The sequence below is a fragment of the Daphnia carinata genome, chromosome 8 (genome assembly GCF_022539665.2).
Source record: "Daphnia carinata strain CSIRO-1 chromosome 8, CSIRO_AGI_Dcar_HiC_V3, whole genome shotgun sequence".
Lineage (NCBI taxonomy): Eukaryota > Metazoa > Arthropoda > Branchiopoda > Diplostraca > Daphniidae > Daphnia > Daphnia carinata.
This window is the reverse complement of record NC_081338.1, coordinates 4,118,676-4,139,350: the sequence shown is the minus strand read 5'-3', so window position 1 is coordinate 4,139,350 and position 20,675 is coordinate 4,118,676. Positions and strand designations below refer to the sequence as shown.

The following is a 20,675-nucleotide window of genomic DNA, read 5'->3' as shown; positions in this document are numbered from 1 at the left end:
TTGTACGGCAAGGCCAGCGTTTATTTTGTTTTATCCGTTTGGCAACGGCCTCATCTTCCATGTGATTGTCATAACAGTGACCGGAAGTTGACGTGAAACTGACTGTGTAGTGTGTGCGGTTTTACGTCGAAGGAATCAACGAAAAAAGAAAGAAAAAAGGTTCCCTTTTATATATATATTTTTTTCCCGCATCGACGTGTTTCCGGTAATGCGGGACTCGATTATTTCCGGCGTGAAAAACAACATCAGCACTGCCGCAGTCGTCCCGCTTTTTTTTTTCTTCTTTAAAAACAAAAAAAAAAACGAGGATCCATTGGGGGAATCTTTCGATTTCGCCTCTTCACGTCTATCGTCTCTCCGGTACTGAAACACGATCCGTTTTTTTTTTTTTTTTTTGTTTTTTAGTGGATGTTGTACATTTCTTTTAGTTTGTAGTTTGCTATCATAACTTGCTAAGATATAACAGCCGCATCGTTTTATTTTCTATCGTAGTTGCTGTAATATAAGTTGGGATGTTTGTTAGCCCCGTAAGCGCAAACTGGATTGCAACCGCCCTCCTGTTCTTCTTTATAAAAAAAAAAAAAAAAAAAAAAAAAAAAAAAAAAAACAGCAAAAAACATTTGAACAGTTTTGTTTGGCTCGTTGCCAAGACAACAACAGAAATTTCCCTCCTGTCTGTCTCCGTCTTCGCAAAAGTCTTTTTTAGTTCCAGTCTTTCATCTTTTTTCACATCGCAATGCGCCCTAGTGCAATATTTAAGCTACACGGGGAAATGTATACGGCCATCCCAGTATGCGCATTACGAATGATTGACGAAAATGTCTTCGATATTTCACGTTTTGCTGGCCCAAGCACATTTCCCCCTCCCGTTCGCTTTCCTCTGTCTTGAATAAAAGATGAGAGATATAAAACTCTCATCCACCAACTGTCCGTTTTGCCCAAACTTACATCTATACACACTGTTACGCAAGCCATAAAAGTTTGTGCTTTTTTCAAACAAGAAAATGAAAACAAACTTTTTTTTTTGTCCGGCAGCCGCACCCTGGTTGTCTACGCGTATAGACATTAAATTGAATAGGCGAAAGCATAAAAAAAAAAAAAAAAAAAAACAACCCTAAATCCAACGAGGTCGTTCCCCAAAGTTTACGTTTTCGATTGTCATTATGAAATATCATACCTTTCGAGAGCGGGGGCTTAGTTTCATTTGCGAGCTGCGTGGATGACTGCGATAGTCGACGATTAATGTCCGCACATGTCGGTGGTAATGAGCAAGTCAACGATGGGATGGCGCACACACACGCTTGAAATTGGAGTCGTACACTGTCTTGTTTTCAACCGGACTTCTATAGGCTTTTTCGTCCGTCGGACTGCATCGATCCCGCCGGCCGTCGCGACGGGGCGTTCTAATAATACGAATCTGTTTGAAAAGAAAGAAAGAAAGAAAAAAAAAAAAAAATACATTTTTTGAACGAGAGAAAAACACAGTCACACATAGATTACGAAAAGGAAAGAAAGAAAAAAATGGTGGGGGAAGTCTATTCTTCTTCTGTTATTGTCCTTTTTTTTTCTTTTTTCTTTTGTTCTGCTAGACGTAAACCGCGTATTAAGCGCAACATTCCATTGTGGCGCTTTGCTGTTTTTGTATTTGAAAGAGAAAGAGAGAAGAAAATAAAAAAAACGAGGACAAGGCGGACGATGCGGACGTTCCTCGTCTGAACCAGCGAATCCATCAAATAAATCAAAGATAAAAAAAAAAAAAAACGGGGGGGGGGATACATTTTGATTTTTGAATCATCAGTCAAACGCTGGCGTTTCATTCGTAAGGAAGAAAGTTCTTGATAAAAAAGAAAAAAAAAAAATGTGGAACTCGAATTCTATTGGCTGCTATCTTTGTGAATGTAGGGCGCTACTATAAACACAATAAATTAAAAACATTTATTTTTCTTCTTCTTTTTTATCTCTCTAGATTCATCTGTCGACCTATTTCGTGACGGGCGCAAACCAAAAAAAAATTGAACGCAAATTGCAACGCCTTTTGAATAAAAACTGTCAAACGAGCGCCAATGACAACGGGAAACGACGAAGCGAACAAAAGGAATAATTCAAATCAAACTCTTTTTGAAAAAAAAAAAATATATATATACTAAAAACAAGAGAATATCATGAGCTCGGCAGCGTCGGTGCAAAAAGAATTTGAACCGCGTTCCGATTTGGCGAACGAACGGAACAAAAGGATCGCCAAAAAAAAAACTCACGTCCCATAAACATCCGCTGCCGATTTCCACGAAAATGTGTTTGTGGCTTACATCGCCGCCGTGCCTTATTGGATGATGGCTCTATTTAGCAAATAAGAGGCCCCCTCAGTGCTGGTGTGAGAGAAAAGTGCGGCCGGGAGGGAAATTTCGGGATTTTAAAAAACAACAAAACAAGTGAGACATGTCGGAAAATAGAGGCCATCATCATAGATCGATGTCTGTGAGAGACAGGGACCATCACGTGATCCATCATCACCGGGACCCGCGTTTGAGGAGAGGCTACCTGCCACCTGCCGGTCCCGATCCCGATTCGTGGTTTTATAAGTTGAAGGAATTCGCCCGTAAACTCATCGCTTTCCTGTTCGGCCACGTCGGCATTTGCGGCCTGGTCGTCGGCTACATCATCATGGGCGCGTTCGCCTTTATGGCCATCGAGTCGGAGGACCAGAAGAGGCGCTACGAGGATGTGGTCAAGGTGCGCGAGGCGACGATCCGCAATTTGTGGAACATTACGCACGAGTTGAACGTGCTCTACCCCAGCGAGTGGAACGAGTCCGTCTCGATCCAGGTGCAACTCTTCCAGCAGAAGATCGTCCAGTTCGTCATGGAGGGATACGACGGGAAAAATTACGTCAATCAAACGCGATCTCAACAGAACGGGGCAACACATCATGGAGAAGCAGACGCTGGAACAACGGGCGCTTGGTCCTTTTCCGCTTCTTTCCTCTACTGTCTCACCGTCATCACCACTATCGGTAAATTTTTTTATTTTTTTTTTTTTTTTTTTTTTTTTTAATATACAAACTCGTTTACAACACGATATATCAAACAGCTTTTCAAGTTCGGTTTTAAGGCTTCAGCCATGGGGGGTCTTTACTGGAACACCTTTCTTTTTTTTTTTTTGTAACATGGCCGTTGTCACCTAAGGTTTCCATTAGGTGATAATCGATGAAAACAACATTCGTGTTATGCCGATTTCCTTCCTATACATTAGTCGGAGAGATAGAGGTCAGCTAAGTCGTTTGTTTTAAACACGTGCGCTACACGAAACCCTTTTTTCTTTCATTTAAATATCAAAGACGAGTTTTTTTGTTTGTTTTTTTTTTCGATTCATCAAAAACATTTCAGAGTCTATGAAGGCACAGGAACTGGAAAATATACAACAAAAAAATTTTTTTTTGGCTATTATGAGGCTCGATCCAGTTGGCTGACAGAAGCCCGTCCAATGCGTTTGTCAAACAGAAAAGAACAACGGCAGCTTTGAATGTCAATAGATCTCAATCAATATTTAATTGGATAACAAGCGAAAGATCGGGGGCCGTGAAAATAAGCGCAAAAAAAAAACAAGTCAGACTGTACAAGTGTTTTTCACGTCCTAGGCGTGGCAAAATGGACGAACTTTGTTCTACCAGGAAGTTTCAATTTGTTTTTAAAGTTCGTCAAGGATCGAATTGCACGGTGCGTCTCTCTGACACTTGTATCGCCATCTTCCCTTGTATAACTAGCGTCTGCTTATTTTTTTATTAATAGAAGTCGAAATTTCACGGGTCGATTGGCAGCGGAAACATTTGGCAAAGTCATCGAAATAGCTGAACTTTTCGATCAGAAAAAGAAAGAGAGGCGAGTTGTGCATCGGAAAAAAATGTTGGCTAGAAAAGATCGCGTCGCGGCGCAAGAGCATCACACAAAAGGCTTTTCTCGTGATGACGAATGTGATATTTTCAGTTTGCTTTTCGAGACCTATGACTCATCTGATAGACACACGATACGACCTCACACTAGCCTCCCAACTAAGGATGAAAGCCTCCCGACTCCTTTCCTCTTTCTTTTTCAAATGAAAAATCCTATTCGACAGCAGATAGGATTTCCCCGGAGAAATTCCTTTGCCACCTTTTCTTTTCTTCTTATTTTGACGTAGACACAAGAGGGCGCGATACGGATGGATCCTTGATCCTCTGTGGGGGGTCACGCTCATCTCGACGTTTCTAAAACTTGTGGAATACGTAACCGTTCGTTCTCTCTAGCGGCTTGTGACACGAACGTGCAACAATGGAGATAAAAAAAAAAAAATAATAATAATAAAATATGAAACGTCAACATTTTTCCCGCTTTTTCGAAAGGGGTTCGATGTCCACAATCGACTTTGACCGTCCAGCACATAGCGATTCAATTGATCTTTGACGACCACACGAATCAATCGCTTGTTATCATTATCGAACGCACATCCGCAAATTTCAAAGAGCCAGCGGGCCCTTTTTGAAAATAACACAAGCCATCGATTTTTCCCTAACGCCTTGTTGGATCTATAACAACAAGCCGACAGAAACGCATTATCTCTAATGCGGTTTCTTTTTTTAGAAAAATAAATACACAAACCAAAAAAAAAAAAAAAAAATCAACGTCACAAGTTGGATATGATATTTACACTATAGTCTTGCTGACCTGTGCCGTGAAAGCTCTGTCCAATCAGCCACGAGTTCTAGATGTTCCTAGTTCTCTCCTTCCTTGTATTCCTTGGCTCGTTTCTCCCTTTAAAAAAGGAAAAATTTCTTTAGATGAAAAAAAAAAAGAAATCAGTAAGTGTTACACTCACACGTCACGCACAAACGTCCTGGGCTGACTTTTTAACAAAGAAAAAGAAAAGGGAGGGCGAAGGACAGCTGAGACTTGGTGGGGTGTGTTGGTTGGCAATCAGAAAACTGTGCAAGTGTGCCGGGGTTGAGACACCCCGGGTTCTCCGGGTGACAATCAATTTATCGTCCAGCAGAGCGAAATTCAGTGCACACGATTTTTCTCACTCTCTTGACGTTGAGAAAGGGAAAAAAAAAAAGGGAAACTGGAACGGAGTGTTCTGGCGTGTCGGCAGGATTTTTTTTTTTTGCGGTGACGTTAACATTTTTTTTTTTTTTTTTTTTTCAATGTACACACGCCATGTTTAAAACATGGCACATATACAAACTGTGTATGTGCCCGGACACGCAGTTCCGATTGCCTATCGGCTGGGCAGAAATAAATTCCCTTGCGAAAATCATATGCCGATTTAGCTAATATGAAAAAAAAAAAAAAAAAAAGAACAGGGATTATAAAAATGAAATCAATTCATTTATTTTTAAACATTGTTAGGGTACGGGAACATCGCGCCGCGGACCGTGATGGGCAAGATGGTGACGATCGTCTACGCCATGGTGGGCATGCCGCTCTTCCTCCTCTACGTCTCCAACATGGGCGACTTCCTGGCCACCTGCTTCCGATGGGGTTACGTCAAATTGTGCAAATGCAGCTGCTTTAGCCGGCCCGTCAGCCATCACGGCGCGCAGCGCGGAGCCAGGCGGAGGATTAGCCAACGATCGGGACCCGGCCGGCAAGATTTAATCCAGCAACAACAGCAATACGATCACATGGCGTCTATCCATCAGCGGCGAATAGGTGGCGCTGAGTACGACCTCGAATTGCAACCGGGCGCGCCTTACGACGCCATCCATCACGTCGTCTCCGTCCATCCAGCCCAGCAGCAAGCGGCCCAGCCGGACTACACGACGGCCACGGTGCCGATCACGATTTCTCTGACGGTGATGGTCACTTATGTTGTGGGCGGAGCCGTCCTGTTCCAGCAATGGGAGACGGACTGGGATTACCTGGACGGCTCCTATTTCTGTTTCATCAGTTTGAGCACGACCGGGTTCGGCGACCTGGTGCCGGGCGAAAAGATCAACAGCTCATCGGGCGTCGAGTTGTCGCTCATCTTCTGCTCCATGTACCTCATCATCGGCATGGCCTTGATCGCCATGTGCTTCAATCTGATGCAGGAGGAAGTCATCGCCAAAGTGCGCAAATTCGGCCAGCTACTCGGCTGCATCAAAGCTGGCGAAGAATAACATAAAAACAATTGATTCATTCATTTTTTTTTAAATTTAATTTTTATCCTCTTTACCCCAGTTTTGGTGTCATCTCTTTTTTTTTTTTTTTTTTTTTTTTTTTTATTGTGTTTTTGTTTGTTTTTTAATGTTCCATCATTCTGTGAAAAAAATAAAATGTGTCGAAATTACACCAATCAAAAAAATGTGAATTAAACAAATAATGAACATTTTATTTTTTTATTGTGTACCTGACAACGATTTCCTTTTGGATTATCACTGAGAAGGCAAACGGCGCAAACGCGCGATCATTTTCCCTCCGCCGGTATTAGGTGCAAAGTTAAAACATTGAGGGGCTCCAGTTGCGACCGGATCGCCAACCAAACTCGACATCCGTTCTTCTTCCTTCCTTTTTTTTTTTTTTTAAATATCCGTGTTGTTTCATATAACTTCCGTTTCAAAACCCTAGTGAAAAAAAAAAAAAATTCATTCATTTTATTGTGAAAAGAAAACAGTGAAAAATAGCAACAAAAAAAAAGAATATTGTGCTGATTGGGATTCATTTGTTTTACTGATGAGCTAATTCCTAACCGATTTCCTTCATTGGATGTAATACTTTTAACCTCAAGTGTCGTGAATGCGAAAAAGAAGAAATCATCACGTCATCCTTTCGTAGAGGTAAACATTTCAATCAAATGAAAATACATTTTTAAAAAAAAAATTAAATTAAACCAAAAAAAAAAAAAAAGAAAGCCCTTCCAGTGAATGTTATCCGACTAGACATTGAATAGCTCATGGAAAATGTCCTTTTTTTTTTTTATTTTTACTGCGTGCAGATTGTATTTCTATACATATCGAAAGAGAAACGCTTCCTTATTTTTCTATGTTTCGGTCATACTTAAGCTCTCTAGCCATGTACGGCCGCAATCGATGTACACACTCTGTCAATGCATTGAATTCACGCAGCTTACATGTCTTGCACTTTTCGTGAGAAAAGAAGCTTTTGGACATGTAGAAAAAAATAAAATAAAATAGCGAGTAAAAGGAAAATCCTCTTGCATCCGTTCCTTTTTTTTTTCCCTTTCAATTGATACACATCTACAGGATTTTATGTCAACGTACCCAATCAATAATTCAAATCGTCTTTGATTTTGTTCTTTCTTTCCAAAGTTCAAATCAAATGGAAATGAAGAGATGCAGAGAAACATTAAAGTTGAACAGCTCCGGCCTTATTTCTAATGATGAGACTAACAGAAAGACTAAACTATAATAGGCCAAACACACACACACACACACGGACGTGTGTAATAAATCCAATCAGGCCAACGCAGAATAGCTCCGCGATGTTGTCGGACGTTGGGGGATCAATAGAAATATTAAAAACAATACTTGGAAGTTGGGAATGATGATATCTTAATGAAATCAACAAAGGCTGGGCATTAAAAATAAAACAAAACGCGCAAGACGATGGATAACTAATGAAAGAAGACTTCAAAATGCGTAATCGATTGACTACATAAAACTATGCCATTTTCTTCCTGTGGGTGTGTTAAAAAACCACTAGACGCGAAGAGGATTGATGATGGTGACAGGATGGGGAGGGAGGGAAGTGCATAGAAGTCTATGGGCTATAAGCTTTGCGAACGCGTGACTGCCAAACCGCCCGTATAAATAACCGTCGCAATATTTGTGTTGTTGTTGTTGTTGTTGCCGATAGTGGGGAGAAGGGACCCCGCGGGACTTCCTCCTACACCCTTTATCTCATAGCTGTTGATGTTTAAGACTAAAAGGATTTTCACGAGATTTGAGAGAGAGAGAGAGAGTTCAAGAAAAAAAACGTCCCGCATTTCACGAAACCCCCTTTTTTGATTCGAGAAAAAAAAAAAGAAAATTCTTTTAATATAAAGAATTTTAACAAGCGCACAAAAGAGTTCAAGAAAAACTGCTGACGGGAGCTTATTATCTTTTGCGCCAAACAAAAAAAAAAAAACAAACAAATATGAAGGTTTTTCTTTAGAAACTGAACAAAAATCAAAAGACAATTCAACACATCCGACTTGTTCTTCATTCTTTTTTCTGTTTTGTTATTAAACCTATTGTGTGTGTGTGTGTGTGTGTGTGTGTGTGTACGCGCGTCTAGCAAAAACCCACGTTTTTCTTTCAACTCCGACATTCGATTTTCGTTTGCGAGTTTTGGCCAACAACCACCAGCGTGATGGATTGACATGAAGAACTTTTTTGTTTTTATGCTTTTCGATAGCTCAATTTAACGATATCAAAATGGGCTTCCTCTTTTTTTGTTTACATTATTTTTAAAAACGTGGCCGTAAGGCCTACGTAACGTACTTATCGATTTAGTTTTTTGTTTTTTGTTTTTTTTTCGAGCTGCGTGCGCGGGGATTGCGAAGAGTCTTCATTTGGACAATGGGCAACTGTTCTGTATAGGCTTCAACAACAATCGGAATAACAAGAACAAAAGACGATTGAGAATGGCCCTACGCTATACGAGAGGAACAGCTCGGATTTAGGGCCTTGTCTACCGAATTGTAAAAGCATCGTATGCATTTAAAAATAACGATTTAGCGTCTTAGATACAACAAGAAACGGATCCCCACTCGACTTTGCAAAATTCAAAATTAACGTCGATTCATTAACGAAACGAGAGAGAGCAAAACGCATCGGAGAAAATGAATGGCGTATCCTAGCGCCACGCTGTGGCCATTTATGATTCCTTTTCGACTCTCTTTTGCCCTTTCATATATAAAAAAAGAAAAAAAAAAAATTCGTTCTAGACAACTAGTAGTCCTACAAGGAACAAAATATATCTATATATATATTGCCTAGTTCCGTTATTGCGTTCAGTTTCCGATACATTTCCTCTATAGTTTTGCTTTCCAGCGTTTGCACGTACGCAGCACGCCTGGGAGAAGGCAAAAAAAAAAAAAAAAAAAAAAAAAAAAAAAGAAGAGAGAACTTCCCCCGGTTTTGTCAACCGGTGACGGATGCGAGGCAGAAATAAATAAATAAAAAAAAATGTTTTTCTGCTGTTGTTGACGTTATTTGAAGATGGTTGCGCGCCCAACTATTAAATGAAATGGTTCGTAAAAAAAAAAAGTTTTCTTCCACTTCCTGAGCACTTGTTATTCCCCCCCCCACACACTGCTGTTGATTATTGATTTATTTCACTTTGATTCTACATTGGTACAGTCTATATATATTTTTCTCTTTATAGTTTACGTTATATATTTTTTTTTCTCTTCGCTTGGCAAACAGCTGCTTCCGTCCCTTTTTTTTTCTTTAGGTCTTTTGGCAGTTACAAATTTTTAAATTTTTTTTTTTTTTTTTTTGAACATGCACGGCTTTATGCCCCCAGGAAATCTTTGCGCAACTGCTGCAATCGAAAAGAAAAAAAAAATAACGTGAAATGTGGTAGGAAATTATTTTAAGGATAGATGTGAAAGGATGGCGATTAATAAAAAGGAACGCTATTATACTGCGGGAAAGATGATATGCTGATTGAATTGCAACTTTGCGTGCCATCTATCGTCGCATTTTTCCGGGTAGATAAGCTGATCCTCTTTTACGGTCTGCGAGTGGGGGGGGGGGGGGGGGGGTCCGTTGCGGGCTTTTTAACAGAAGGGCAAACGATTTTTCGAAACATTTCGTTTTCACGACGTTCTTAACGTTAAACGAAGTGTGTCAATGTTCAACAAAAATGGTGGTTAGTCAAAACACCACCCATTTTTTTTTTTTTTTTAAAGGCTCTTCTTCTTGTCCATCGCAAATAGATCCAAATGCAAACCCTAATTTTTTTTACTGCTATATATATATTCCGATAGAATAAATCTATATATCAATAATTTGATGACGTCCGCATCTAACACACAACAAAATACGGATAAAATGATGCCGACCCCTCCCCCGGAAAAAAAGGAGGAAGAAAAGAACGACCAGTCTGTTACATATATCTTTCCTTCCGGCTGATTCTCAAGGTCCGGTCCAGAGCTATTCACAATAAAAAAAAAAAAAAAAAAAAAGGAAAACGGCCGCAAATGATTGAGGCATCAACGGTTCGGATCGTTAAACACGTTCGGATAAAAAAAAAAAAAAAAGGAGCAGAAGTTTTATTTCAAAGGGCAACATGACGCTCGACACAAGCGGACACAATCCAATATATAACACATACTAAAATATAAGTTTAGTATATGAGTGTTTCTTTTCTTTTTTAGATATATAGCCTTTTCGGCTGACTCGTAGTAATAAAATAAGAAACAAAAAAATAGGACGGGTGGGGGGGATTTCTATACGTTCCTTCCCTTTCGCTATTCATCATATGCCTTAATCTATATACTAGAGTCTTATGTGACGCATATGTACTCACTGCAATAATTCCACAATCAATCAAAGGGGAAAAGGGAAAAAAAAAAGGGCCAAGGACGATCTGCCTCTATATCGCGGCTAAAGCCGATAAAAATAGCCGCAGGGGCAGAGAGCCTTTTTATTATTATTATATTTGCCGATGTTTTATGCCATGGCTGACAAATCGCCTAATGAACGACACACACGACCCGGAAAAAAAAAAGGAGAGAAATGAATAATAGTAATTTGATTTTTCAACATGCCTTTTCTTTCTGTTTTCATTGAAGAGAGAATTAATGACTTGGATAAATCAAGAGCCTCATTGTACGTCCGCAACGCGTCCATAAACAAAACATGAATAATGATTTGTTGATGTTTCGGAAAACCCGTTCTTTTGAACAGCGCGCGCATTGCGGCAACGCTGCCATTTTTAATCAAACAACAATTTCAATACAAAATTCAAAATGAAAATCGGCCTGCTCGATTTGCGGAGTCGACATGACAGCCATCCGCACAATCCACAAAGAATTTTATTTTATTTTATTTTTGGAAAAATTGATCGATGATGCGCTATCATGGTGGAACTGTTCTATCTACGCAACGAAACGATGCCCGCTCCTCCTTCAATAACATCGACGATCATTTAGAAAAAAAAAAGAAAAAAAAAGCACGGCTTTCAATCACGTCCTTTTTTATGTGTTACGTTTGAATGTATCCGATGCAGCCGAACTGTTGCTCCGGATCAATTCTTCTTCTTCCTCCCAATCCGCAAAATGCTCAATGCGTCTTCCCCTGCAAATCATAGCGTCGAGATTGCACACGCATAGCTGCTAGGCTACTCAACAACAACGAATCGCGCGAGCGTCACTTTAGGTAATTGGGTTACATCTGTGCGCTACTTTACGCTTTAAAGATAGCCTAGAGCTTTCCATTTCAATGATTGCGCGCAACGTTGGCCGTAACAGACAACAACAACAACCAACAAAAATAAGGACCGCACATCTTGCCCGATGTTCAAGTGACAAGTTTGTGTTTACGTACGAAGCGGATTCAACGTCTGCGACTGACAGCTCCATTTAACAGCGCGCATTTCTAACGTTCAATTTCAATGTACGAAAAAAAAAAATAATAATAAGAAATAAAAATATCGATTGTTTTTTCTTTCTGCTCTTCCCTCCCCCCTAGAAGATGCTGGGCAGATGATTGGGCCGCAGCCGAAATGAGTTCCGATTTCGAGATTGACAACAGCGCTGGCCAAACAGGTGCGACGGTGCTCAATCACAATCAATGGAACGTCGTGGCGGGCGACTCGTCGTCCGACGCTCAACACTTGCGATCGGGTCGATCGACGCAACAGCGATGCAGTTGCTGCACCCGTTGCTGGACAACCGGCTGCACGTGGCTGACGTCAGGGCTGGGCGTGTCGCTCCTATTGTTCGTCTACCTGATCACGGGCGCCGTCATGTTTATGATGCTCGGCAATCACGAAACGAGCGGCGCCTCGTCGTCGTCCGACCATTCCAAAGCGCAGCCGGTCGACCACGTCCGCCCCGGACATCACCACCACACCGACCCTGACGGCCGCCTCCTAGAGAAAACAATGGCCACGGTGGATCGTCTCTGGTCCATTACGGAAGACCTCAACATCCTCTACAGAGACAACTGGACCCATTTGGCCCGGGTGGAGATGCGCCACTACCAGGATCAGATCGTGCGGACGCTGCGGCAGATGATGCTGGAAGAGCGCTACTCGTTCCGCCAGACGTGGACCTTCCCCATGTCTCTGCTCTACGCTCTGACGCTCATCACCACCATCGGTAAAATAAATAAAAAAACACTATTTATTTTTCCTATTTAGCTTCCGGATGAATAAATTATAAATTCAAAAGGGTCCCCCCCTTTCTTTAAATTTAAAAAAATAGCTCAACTATAATTTTCATATTCAACTTGCGTCCAGGGGTTTTCAAATCCTTCGGCGATGTAAGCAAGAAAAAAATAAATAAATAAGAAATCGATGGCCCATTGCTAGTGGTCGAGAGATGGATCGGAGCCCGCATTGGCGACGATGTATCAAAATCTCCATTGGGGATTTTAGTTCCAAAAAAAAAAAAAAATAAATAAATAAAAATAAAAAAAAGGGGGAGGATGAGAAATACCGGATCTACTAGAGTGGATTTATATCTCGTGTGTGTTCTGCTGACCCTTTTGTATTTTGGAACTGGTTTTGTTTACGCTGCGCACTGGCCACATGGACGCAGACCATTGGCCGGAGAAGGAGAAGAATAAAAACGTATAGATCTCATATTTAAATAAATCCGGCAAACGATTTTTCTCGTTTTAAAAAAGAAAAATGCTTCGACAGGGTGGGGAGGGCATCGTAATTCACATCCCCCCCTCCAATCGATTCGCACGTCAATTGCGTTTATATCAGAAAAAGCTTTTCGTTGTTCCTTCGTTTGTGTTTGTTCGGCCCTTCTTCCCTGCGCAGCAGTGGTCCAAGACGGACTTACTGCTATTTAGCCCGACTTAGCCCCCTTTTTTTCTTCCTTTTGTTTTTATGCTATCATCGGTCAGCCCCACAAAAGCCAATAAGTCGCCATTGTTTTTAGCCTATCCAATAAAAGAGAAACATTTGGGATGGAGGGGGGGGGGGGCCCTCCATCCCAGGTGACCTGGCGATGTCATTAAGGCCGAGATCTAACAAGATCTTTTTAAAAACATCTCAGCTTAACTTATGGGAAATGATTGTTCTTTAAAAAAAACAAAAAAAAATGTTTTCTAGGGTACGGATTTTATACGCCGACGACGGTGCTGGCCCGCAGTTTGACGACAGCTTATTCTTTGCTGGGCATTCCGCTCTTTTTACTCTACCTGTCGGTGGTGGGTGAGCGGCTGGCCAGGGTCATCAACCGGATGACGTGCAGTTGTTGTTGTTGCTGTTGCGACGACAACGTTGCCGCACCGACGGGCGACGAAGAAGAGGACGAAGACAATGGCAACGGCCGACCAGGCCGGCGGAGGCTCGGAGCCTATCGGCAGTACAGCGACGTCACGCTGGCCCTGCAGCCCATGTCGTTCCGAGGAGCCGGCAGCAACGGCCATGTTTCCCAGCAGGAGACGGCCCCGCCTTCGGCAACGATCCAGCAGCCTTTCAAAAGCGACGCAATCATAGCCGGCAGGCATTTAAGCGCCGCCATCGGCTGCTCGAACTCATCGGACACGACTCAAGTGCCTCTGCTGGTCTGCGCCGGACTTTTGGCCGTTTTCATCGGTCTGGCCAGCCTCCTGCTGGTCCTGTTCGAGCCGCAGCTGGGATTCGTCGATAGTCTCCACTTGACCATCAATCTGCTCATGACGCTCGGATTCGCCGGCAATTTACTGCCCGGCATGAGCGCGGAAACGACCGCACCCATCGAAGGAGGAGCAGGAGCGGGAGGTGGTAACCATCGCGACGACAAGAGTCAGGCCGTCGGGTCGCAAATTTCGCTCGTTATCATCGCCTGTCTCATCCTAGTGGGCACGACCCTCTTGTCGTCTTCGTTCAGCGTCCTCATGGATAACATCAGTCTGGCCAAATCGCCAGGTGGCAGCACGGCAGACGGCGCTAGTTCGAGAGAGGCGAGATCGGCCCCGACTTCCGCCACTTGCTATCATCACATGCCCTCCCCCAATCGACAATTTTCATAGATGATCGATGACCTTTCCCTTTCCATGCCCCCTCTCTTTTCCCTTAAAAAAGTAAAGCTGAACAGTTTTTTGTAAATAACGTTTGACCATCTTCCAAGAAAAGAATTTCTATACTCATTTAAGGACTGCGTGTTGGAAGATGAAACACAATTTCTATCGATGTTTTTGTATCATATTGCAAAAGATGAAGGTGACCTTTAATAAATGAAGACGTAATCCATCGTAAATTCATTAACGCGACAGCAAAATCCGCAAGGGGTGAATGCACGTCAGGATTTAACAAAGCGTCCGGTATAAAAGATAAATTGCGAATGGTTCGTTAATGGCATTTCGTAAATCGAATCGGACGGTGAGAGCTAATGATCTGATGGCTAAAACATCACAGTCGGCGAATATTTGAATCGATAATAGAAAGAAAAAATAGAAAATGTTAACAAGTAAGAGAGCAGATGCCAATGCAAGAGATGCAAGTTAGTAGAAACAAGTTTCTAATTTCAAAAGGACGTGTCGTGCCTTGCAAATTGGCTTTTAACGAGAGAAAGCCATTTTACACACACGTATGCAAAACAGGTAACGTAAAAGAAAAAATAGGTAAAACAAAAATGTATCGCAATGATCGAGAAAATGAATTGAGATTTTAATTTGAGAATGGAACAAGTGCAGCACGAGTTGAGGTGAAAACTGAACGGGATGCTCTCCGCCTTACAATTAATCTTAGATTTCACGAGTTTTTGAATCCATCGTTTAATTACTGGTTTCAGACTGCGAAACAGAAGGGCGTCAAGTTGCATTGTCAAGGCATCCAATTTAATGAAGGCGCATTCTTTATTTATTCGTGATTTCGTTTTTATTAGGTCTACATTTCTATCCAGCATGCCGTCTCATTCCCAACCCCCCCAAACCCCCCACTCCCACTCAAGGTGATATTAGATTTCACTCCATATGGCAAGTAGCATCGAAAAGTAAAAGAAAAAACATTTCCAACTGAAATAATAAGAACATTCCCCCCAGCTCGATCCATCAGCTTGTGTGACGTTTTGTAATCACAATCTCAAAACTCGAATTTCCCCCCAAAATCGAATTCGATTTGAAACGTTTTCACGTGGGCATTTTTTGAATCACTTCCTGGTGATGTTGGGAATTTAAAGCAAATAAAAAAGAAGAACAGTTCAAAAAATGTGCCACGTGTTAAGTTAAGACGTACAAACAAACAATAGTACGCAAACGAATATGTTTTTCGAGCTATCGGGTTAAAGAGAATTGATGGTGAATCAACCCGAGTTTAGCCCACATCCCGACCGCTGTGCAGAAAAAACAAAATGGCCGCTTTCAACAATCAATTGGATCTTTCCAACTCAAGTTAGAAATGAAAAAAAAAAAACATTCAACAAACGGTAGACAATACGATATGCCATCGGCATCGTCTTTCTTTCAAGCTTCGAATTAAACCCCCCCCCCCCTTCTAAAAAAAAACATAAATGTAATGAGGTCTACAAGTCTTCCGACACGATATGGCAAAAATGGCCGATCAATAAGTCAAACCGTTTAGTATTGCACTCCATTACGTTGGAGTCACGAAAAAAAGAAAGAATAGCATTAATCGTATTGTTTGTGTACTCTCGTCAACGGAGCAGAGAAAATATTGATATATGTAGAAAAAGCCCTGGTTTTTGGGAGGGGGAACAAAAACCTAAGAAGGGGGAATAATAAGAATAATCAAGCATCCAGTGCGGAAGGAAGAAGACCCGACAGGGCGGAGCAAATTGAATCAATCGTCAGGGGAGCTGCATAAGAATTGCAATCAAATCAAATAGGAAGAAAATGAAAAAAATAAAAAGGGCACCGATGAAAATGATGAGGAAACTAAAATGGAAGACAACTGGATACGAGAAAACAAACTACTGGCGTACAAAAGGCCACGTCGTTGCTAGGGCGATCGAAGAAAAACGCAAGTGGGCGGCAAAAAAAAAAATGGCGCCTAACGAATATCTCTCATCCCTTTCATCAGCAATTTTGTTTCGAAGATACAAATCGATGGATTCTTATCCCTCGACACGTTAGAGGTTTAACAAACACAAGGTTCTTTTAAAAGATTTAATGCTTAAACACGACAATCTTGTTTGAGCTTTCACCAATGAAAATGAGTCAGCAAAAAATGGCAAAGACCATTTTCGTTGTTTGATTTTGAAACCACAATTTTTGATGCCGACATCTTTTTTAAACGGTTTAAAAAAAAAGGGGGAGAAGAAGGAAAATATCATCAAAATGACTTACTTTTCTTTTTGTTGAGCTCGAAGAAACCATTCCGGACACGTTGCGGTTGTTAAAAAAAAAAAAAAAAAAAGAAGGGGTGGCGCCGATTTTTGGAACCATCCAGATGTTACCACACGACCACGAGGTTTGAAACTACTGCCCAAATCAAGAGCAGACGACAATGACAATTTCCCTCCAAAACAACATTGCCTGTTTAGTTTTATTCGTCCATATTTTATTATTATTTATTTATGTATTTTTTTTTGTCTGTTTATAAAAAAGATATATATTATGTCAAACGATATGATAATCCGATGCGCAAAAGCAAATGGATTAGATTTTTACTGTTCTAAAAAATCCCTCCCCCCACTTCTATTGTGAAATATTCATTTTAAGTTAAGGTCTCCTTCTATCCCCCCCCCCCCTTCGTATGGAAATAACAGCTGGCTGATACGGAAGAAGGCGTGGGATTGTTTGAATATTTCAAATGAATGTATTACTGTTCATGTTAGACAGCTAACAGGCTATACATCCTTTTCATTTCTATTCCAGTTGACCTTTTAAGCTTTCAAACGAAAGAAAGAAAAACTCAAGAAAGATCAAAAGGCATCGTGAAAGTATTTGTTGTGCATTTAAATAAATTTTAACGGATCACGTGAATAATCCTACAGCCGAACAAACACAGGTATAAATGTTTTACACGCTGATCCTCTCTCCAAATACCCGAATATTTAAATTTGACGAATGTAAATGACGTGTAACTCGGCTTAAAAAACCTGCCACGCCCTCGTCCCCTCCCCCCCCCCCCCCCCCCCCCCAAAAAAAAAAAAAAAAAATTAACAACACATCAAATCCGATGATTGTGATATTGACATGGGCAAACCAGGTCGATCAAAAATACCCTAGGCGATTTGATGGGAAATGCGTCAGGTGCGTTCAATCTCTTTTTGATTCGCTGTACGTTCCGTTGTAATAGAGATATAAGGACCGATCCACCCGTAGGGGCCATCCACTTCTTGATGCGAGAGGCGATCCACCTCTAGCCTTATTACCGCAATACACACACACTCACACACACGTCTATGCACTACAGAATGATGGTTTATATCGATCGCCCATCTCTATAAGGCGAAAACGTCGAGGTTCATGTACATATATACGTGGTAATGATGGCGAGAATATAAATCTTTGGCATTATAGAGCCAGACAAGCGTGAAAGACTGAATGGCTACTATCCGCATATAGCAGAAGAGCGAAAAAAAAAATAGATAAGAAAAATAAAAAAAACAAAAAAACATTTTGATTATTTTTCGTGTGGGGCGAAGCGAGGGAGAGGTTCAAGTGGCACACGCCCTCGTAGAACAAACTTTTGACGATGTAAAAACTTGGTTTAGTAGAGAAGCGCAAGTGGACGTTGATAATGTCCGTCCAGTTGACTGGCCCTCGTAAATAAAAGGCGTGGTGTTAAAAAAAAAAAAAAAATGATAAAATGATTTTAAACTTTTGAAGGAGAAAGAAAAACAATGAGGGGGGGGGGAAGGTACATTTTCTGAATGATAAAACAACAATGGATGAGGGAAAAGTTCAATTGACAGGTGAGAGCGCGGCATCACGTCGCTATTTTATAATAGAAAAAATCGATGTAGGTCAACCATTCGATCTATTCGAAAAATCATGGGCATTCAAGACATTCGTCGAATCGTTTTAGAAAAAAAACGTCAATTTCCCGCGTGAGGCCACGCCTTTAGAGCGCGGCAAATTGGCATCAAACGGTTCGTGCGCTTCATTCGCGTTGCATATATGTGCGTAACGAGATCTTTCGTATGAAAAGGGCGTGGTTGTCGATTCCCCCCTCGGCCCCGCATTTAAAAAACTGCCATAGATTTATCAAGGAAATAAATTGAAACAGTTGTTCAACAGAGGTGGGAGAGAGTGCACAGTTTCATTTTTGGAAAGTACACACATCCCTATTCAAAAGAGAACATGACGCATAGGTTTTATTTTCAATTGTTTAACTTTGAAAACAAAACAAAACAAAAAAAATGTAGTCTACGTATTATGTATACTCGTCATGAATAAATGGCGTGCTGTTTTCTAGACTAAAGGGCAATCGTTTGCATATATCAAAGCGACAATCGTTACGTACATCCACCGATCACGTCAAACGATCGTCTGTTTTTTTTTTACACGATTATCATTTTGGGAGTCAAAGAGCTTTTTGATAAATAACTAAGTCAAAACGATGTGACTTTTTGATACTGGAGTCATGTCAGACGTTTTATTCCTCTTTCGATATGTTAAAAGGAAATTCAGAAAGAGAAGACGGGGGGTGGGGGAGAGCGTCACTTGGTGTCATATCGAGTCGGCCATGCCGTCCATCCGGCCACACGGGGTTTTGTCACGCGGATTGTGTTTTGCTATATTCTTCGTCTATATACTGTATATATACAATCTCCAATTTTTAGGGCAAGCAATTGTATTATACGAGGGAATCAACCAAACGTTTTTTTTTTTTGCCTCGTCCGCTTTGACATGAATCTAGCAGGACGTAAGCGTTTGGCTGGTGTAGGACAATCGATCCTCTTCAACATGTTTCTCTTTCTATATGTTTATTGTATCATCGTTGAACATAACAAACAGATTGCCAAGATCTAAAAACGTACTACCATTTCACTCTCGATTGTTTAGTGCTCATTTGCATTTTTCTAATAATTTTTGGGGTAGGAAGGAACGTCTTTGTACTGTGCGGGGTAGGAAGGAACGTCGTTGTACCGTGCGGGGTAGGATGGAGAAGGGCGATAGTAAGGTGTCGTTGGATAGAAAAGGGTACTGGGATAGGAAGGGACATCGTCATTATATTTGACTTGGCGCTTGTACTTGGTGTAGGACGGAGCGCTGGGGTACTTGACGTCTCCGTATGTGACGTCAGCTACATAACCGTAACCGTCGTCCTTGTAATTGACCGTCTGATGACGACCGTCCGGCAACTGGACATAATAGGAACCCGATACTCTCTTGCCATCGCTCTTCTCATCCTGGCCAAACACATTGTAAGATGGGTCATCTTTGATATGATAACCAAATGAGTAAGGCTCCCCGCTTTGCTGTCGTTAGTCAAACATCAATCAGCCCCCCCCCCAAAAAAAAACAGGACATTTAGAAAGTGACACTTTTGAATATCGAAAAGCCCCGCACTTACTTCTTGCCGTGATTTATCTGCTGAATGCGCAGGATAATAAGCCGCAGAAGGATATGACGGATAAGACTTGGCTTCATATCCAGTTGCTTGAATTTGAACGATGACGGCCATCAAACAGGAAACCATTAAAACCTGTTTTGAATTTTTTTTTGTATCGTTTGGAAAAAAAAAATAGGAGAAAGAAGAATTATTGCAGTGACACGTAAAGTGTCATAATCAATCAGTCGTTGGGTTCAATGGCGGTGCATTGTGTTCGACTTTCTATATCAAAAATATGTAACACACACAAAAAAATAAAATAAGAATTACCTTCATTTTTTTTCGTGTGTGTGTGTGTGTGTGTCGTAGTGGATTTGGAAGTAGACGCTGATGCCCCAATCCATCGTGAATGCGCTCTTTTATATATAACTGCCACATCAGCATTTGGGATGCGAAACAGGCAAACATTGCGGATCGGAGGGCACGTTCGTCCCATTAAAAGAAATCAATCGCACGTACGTTCGTTATCAGCCGTATCTTTTTTCTTAAGGACGAATATATAAATCCCGTGAAAATATTATAGAAAGGAGGAAATCAAACGTAGCAAATATTATGCCGATTTTAAAATGAGATATATGATTGAGGCAATGTGTCATTCGGTACCAATCGATCCGCAGTCCGCGAATCACGTGCAAATGATAGGCTCCTTTCTGTGTTGCATATGTAGAACATTCGAAATGACGCACTGATTGCTCTCGTCTAGTGTGTACGCATTTGCCGAGCGACAGTATGTATTATAGACGCAACATCTATTGTTTTCGTTAGCGGCTTTTCTTGGTATACAACAATTGGCCGTTATACCGAACTGTGCACTTCATCAGCAAGTTGGCAACTCATTAGTCTCATTCCAAAAGTTGGGAAATTGCCGAACCTGTAACCATTTTCGGAGATGTATGTACACAAAAAAAGGAAAAACAAACAAAACAATCGCTTTCTTTTATACCTGTTTTACTTATTGCACATCATTAGATCCCCCCCCAAAAAAAGGAAGATTTGTAAGAGTTTATTTCCTTGTTTTTTTTGACAACA

The 20,675-nt window shown here is 41.2% G+C and overlaps 3 protein-coding genes across 4 annotated transcripts; 2 read left to right on the top strand and 1 right to left on the bottom strand.

Annotated features, from left to right (window-relative positions):
• Positions 1–248: 248 nt before the first annotated feature.
• LOC130703590 (potassium channel subfamily K member 18-like) lies at positions 249–6,159 on the top strand. Its single transcript, XM_057525017.2, has 3 exons — positions 249–360; positions 1,967–3,010; positions 5,379–6,159. Exons 2-3 carry the CDS (start codon positions 2,437–2,439, stop codon positions 6,128–6,130), a joined length of 1,326 nt encoding a protein of 441 aa, XP_057381000.1. The 5' UTR covers positions 249–360; positions 1,967–2,436; the 3' UTR covers positions 6,131–6,159.
• A 325-nt stretch (positions 6,160–6,484) lies between these two features.
• On the top strand, positions 6,485–14,357 carry LOC130703589 (potassium channel subfamily K member 18-like). Its single transcript, XM_057525016.2, has 3 exons — positions 6,485–6,787; positions 11,654–12,285; positions 13,251–14,357. Exons 2-3 carry the CDS (start codon positions 11,688–11,690, stop codon positions 14,153–14,155), a joined length of 1,503 nt encoding a protein of 500 aa, XP_057380999.1. The 5' UTR covers positions 6,485–6,787; positions 11,654–11,687; the 3' UTR covers positions 14,156–14,357.
• Positions 14,358–19,000: 4,643 nt separating this feature from the next.
• LOC130704317 (adhesive plaque matrix protein-like) lies at positions 19,001–19,970 on the bottom strand. Of its 2 annotated transcripts, none has more exons than XM_057525792.1 (3): positions 19,917–19,970; positions 19,608–19,739; positions 19,001–19,512 (listed from the first exon to the last, which is right to left on the bottom strand). In XM_057525792.1, the coding sequence occupies exons 1-3, from the start codon at positions 19,920–19,922 to the stop codon at positions 19,114–19,116; spliced, it is 537 nt and encodes a 178-aa protein (XP_057381775.1). In that variant the 5' UTR covers positions 19,923–19,970; the 3' UTR covers positions 19,001–19,113. The 2 variants fall into 2 exon arrangements, with proteins under 2 accessions (XP_057381775.1, XP_057381776.1); XM_057525793.1 differs by having other exon boundaries at positions 19,001–19,443.
• Positions 19,971–20,675: the final 705 nt, after the last annotated feature.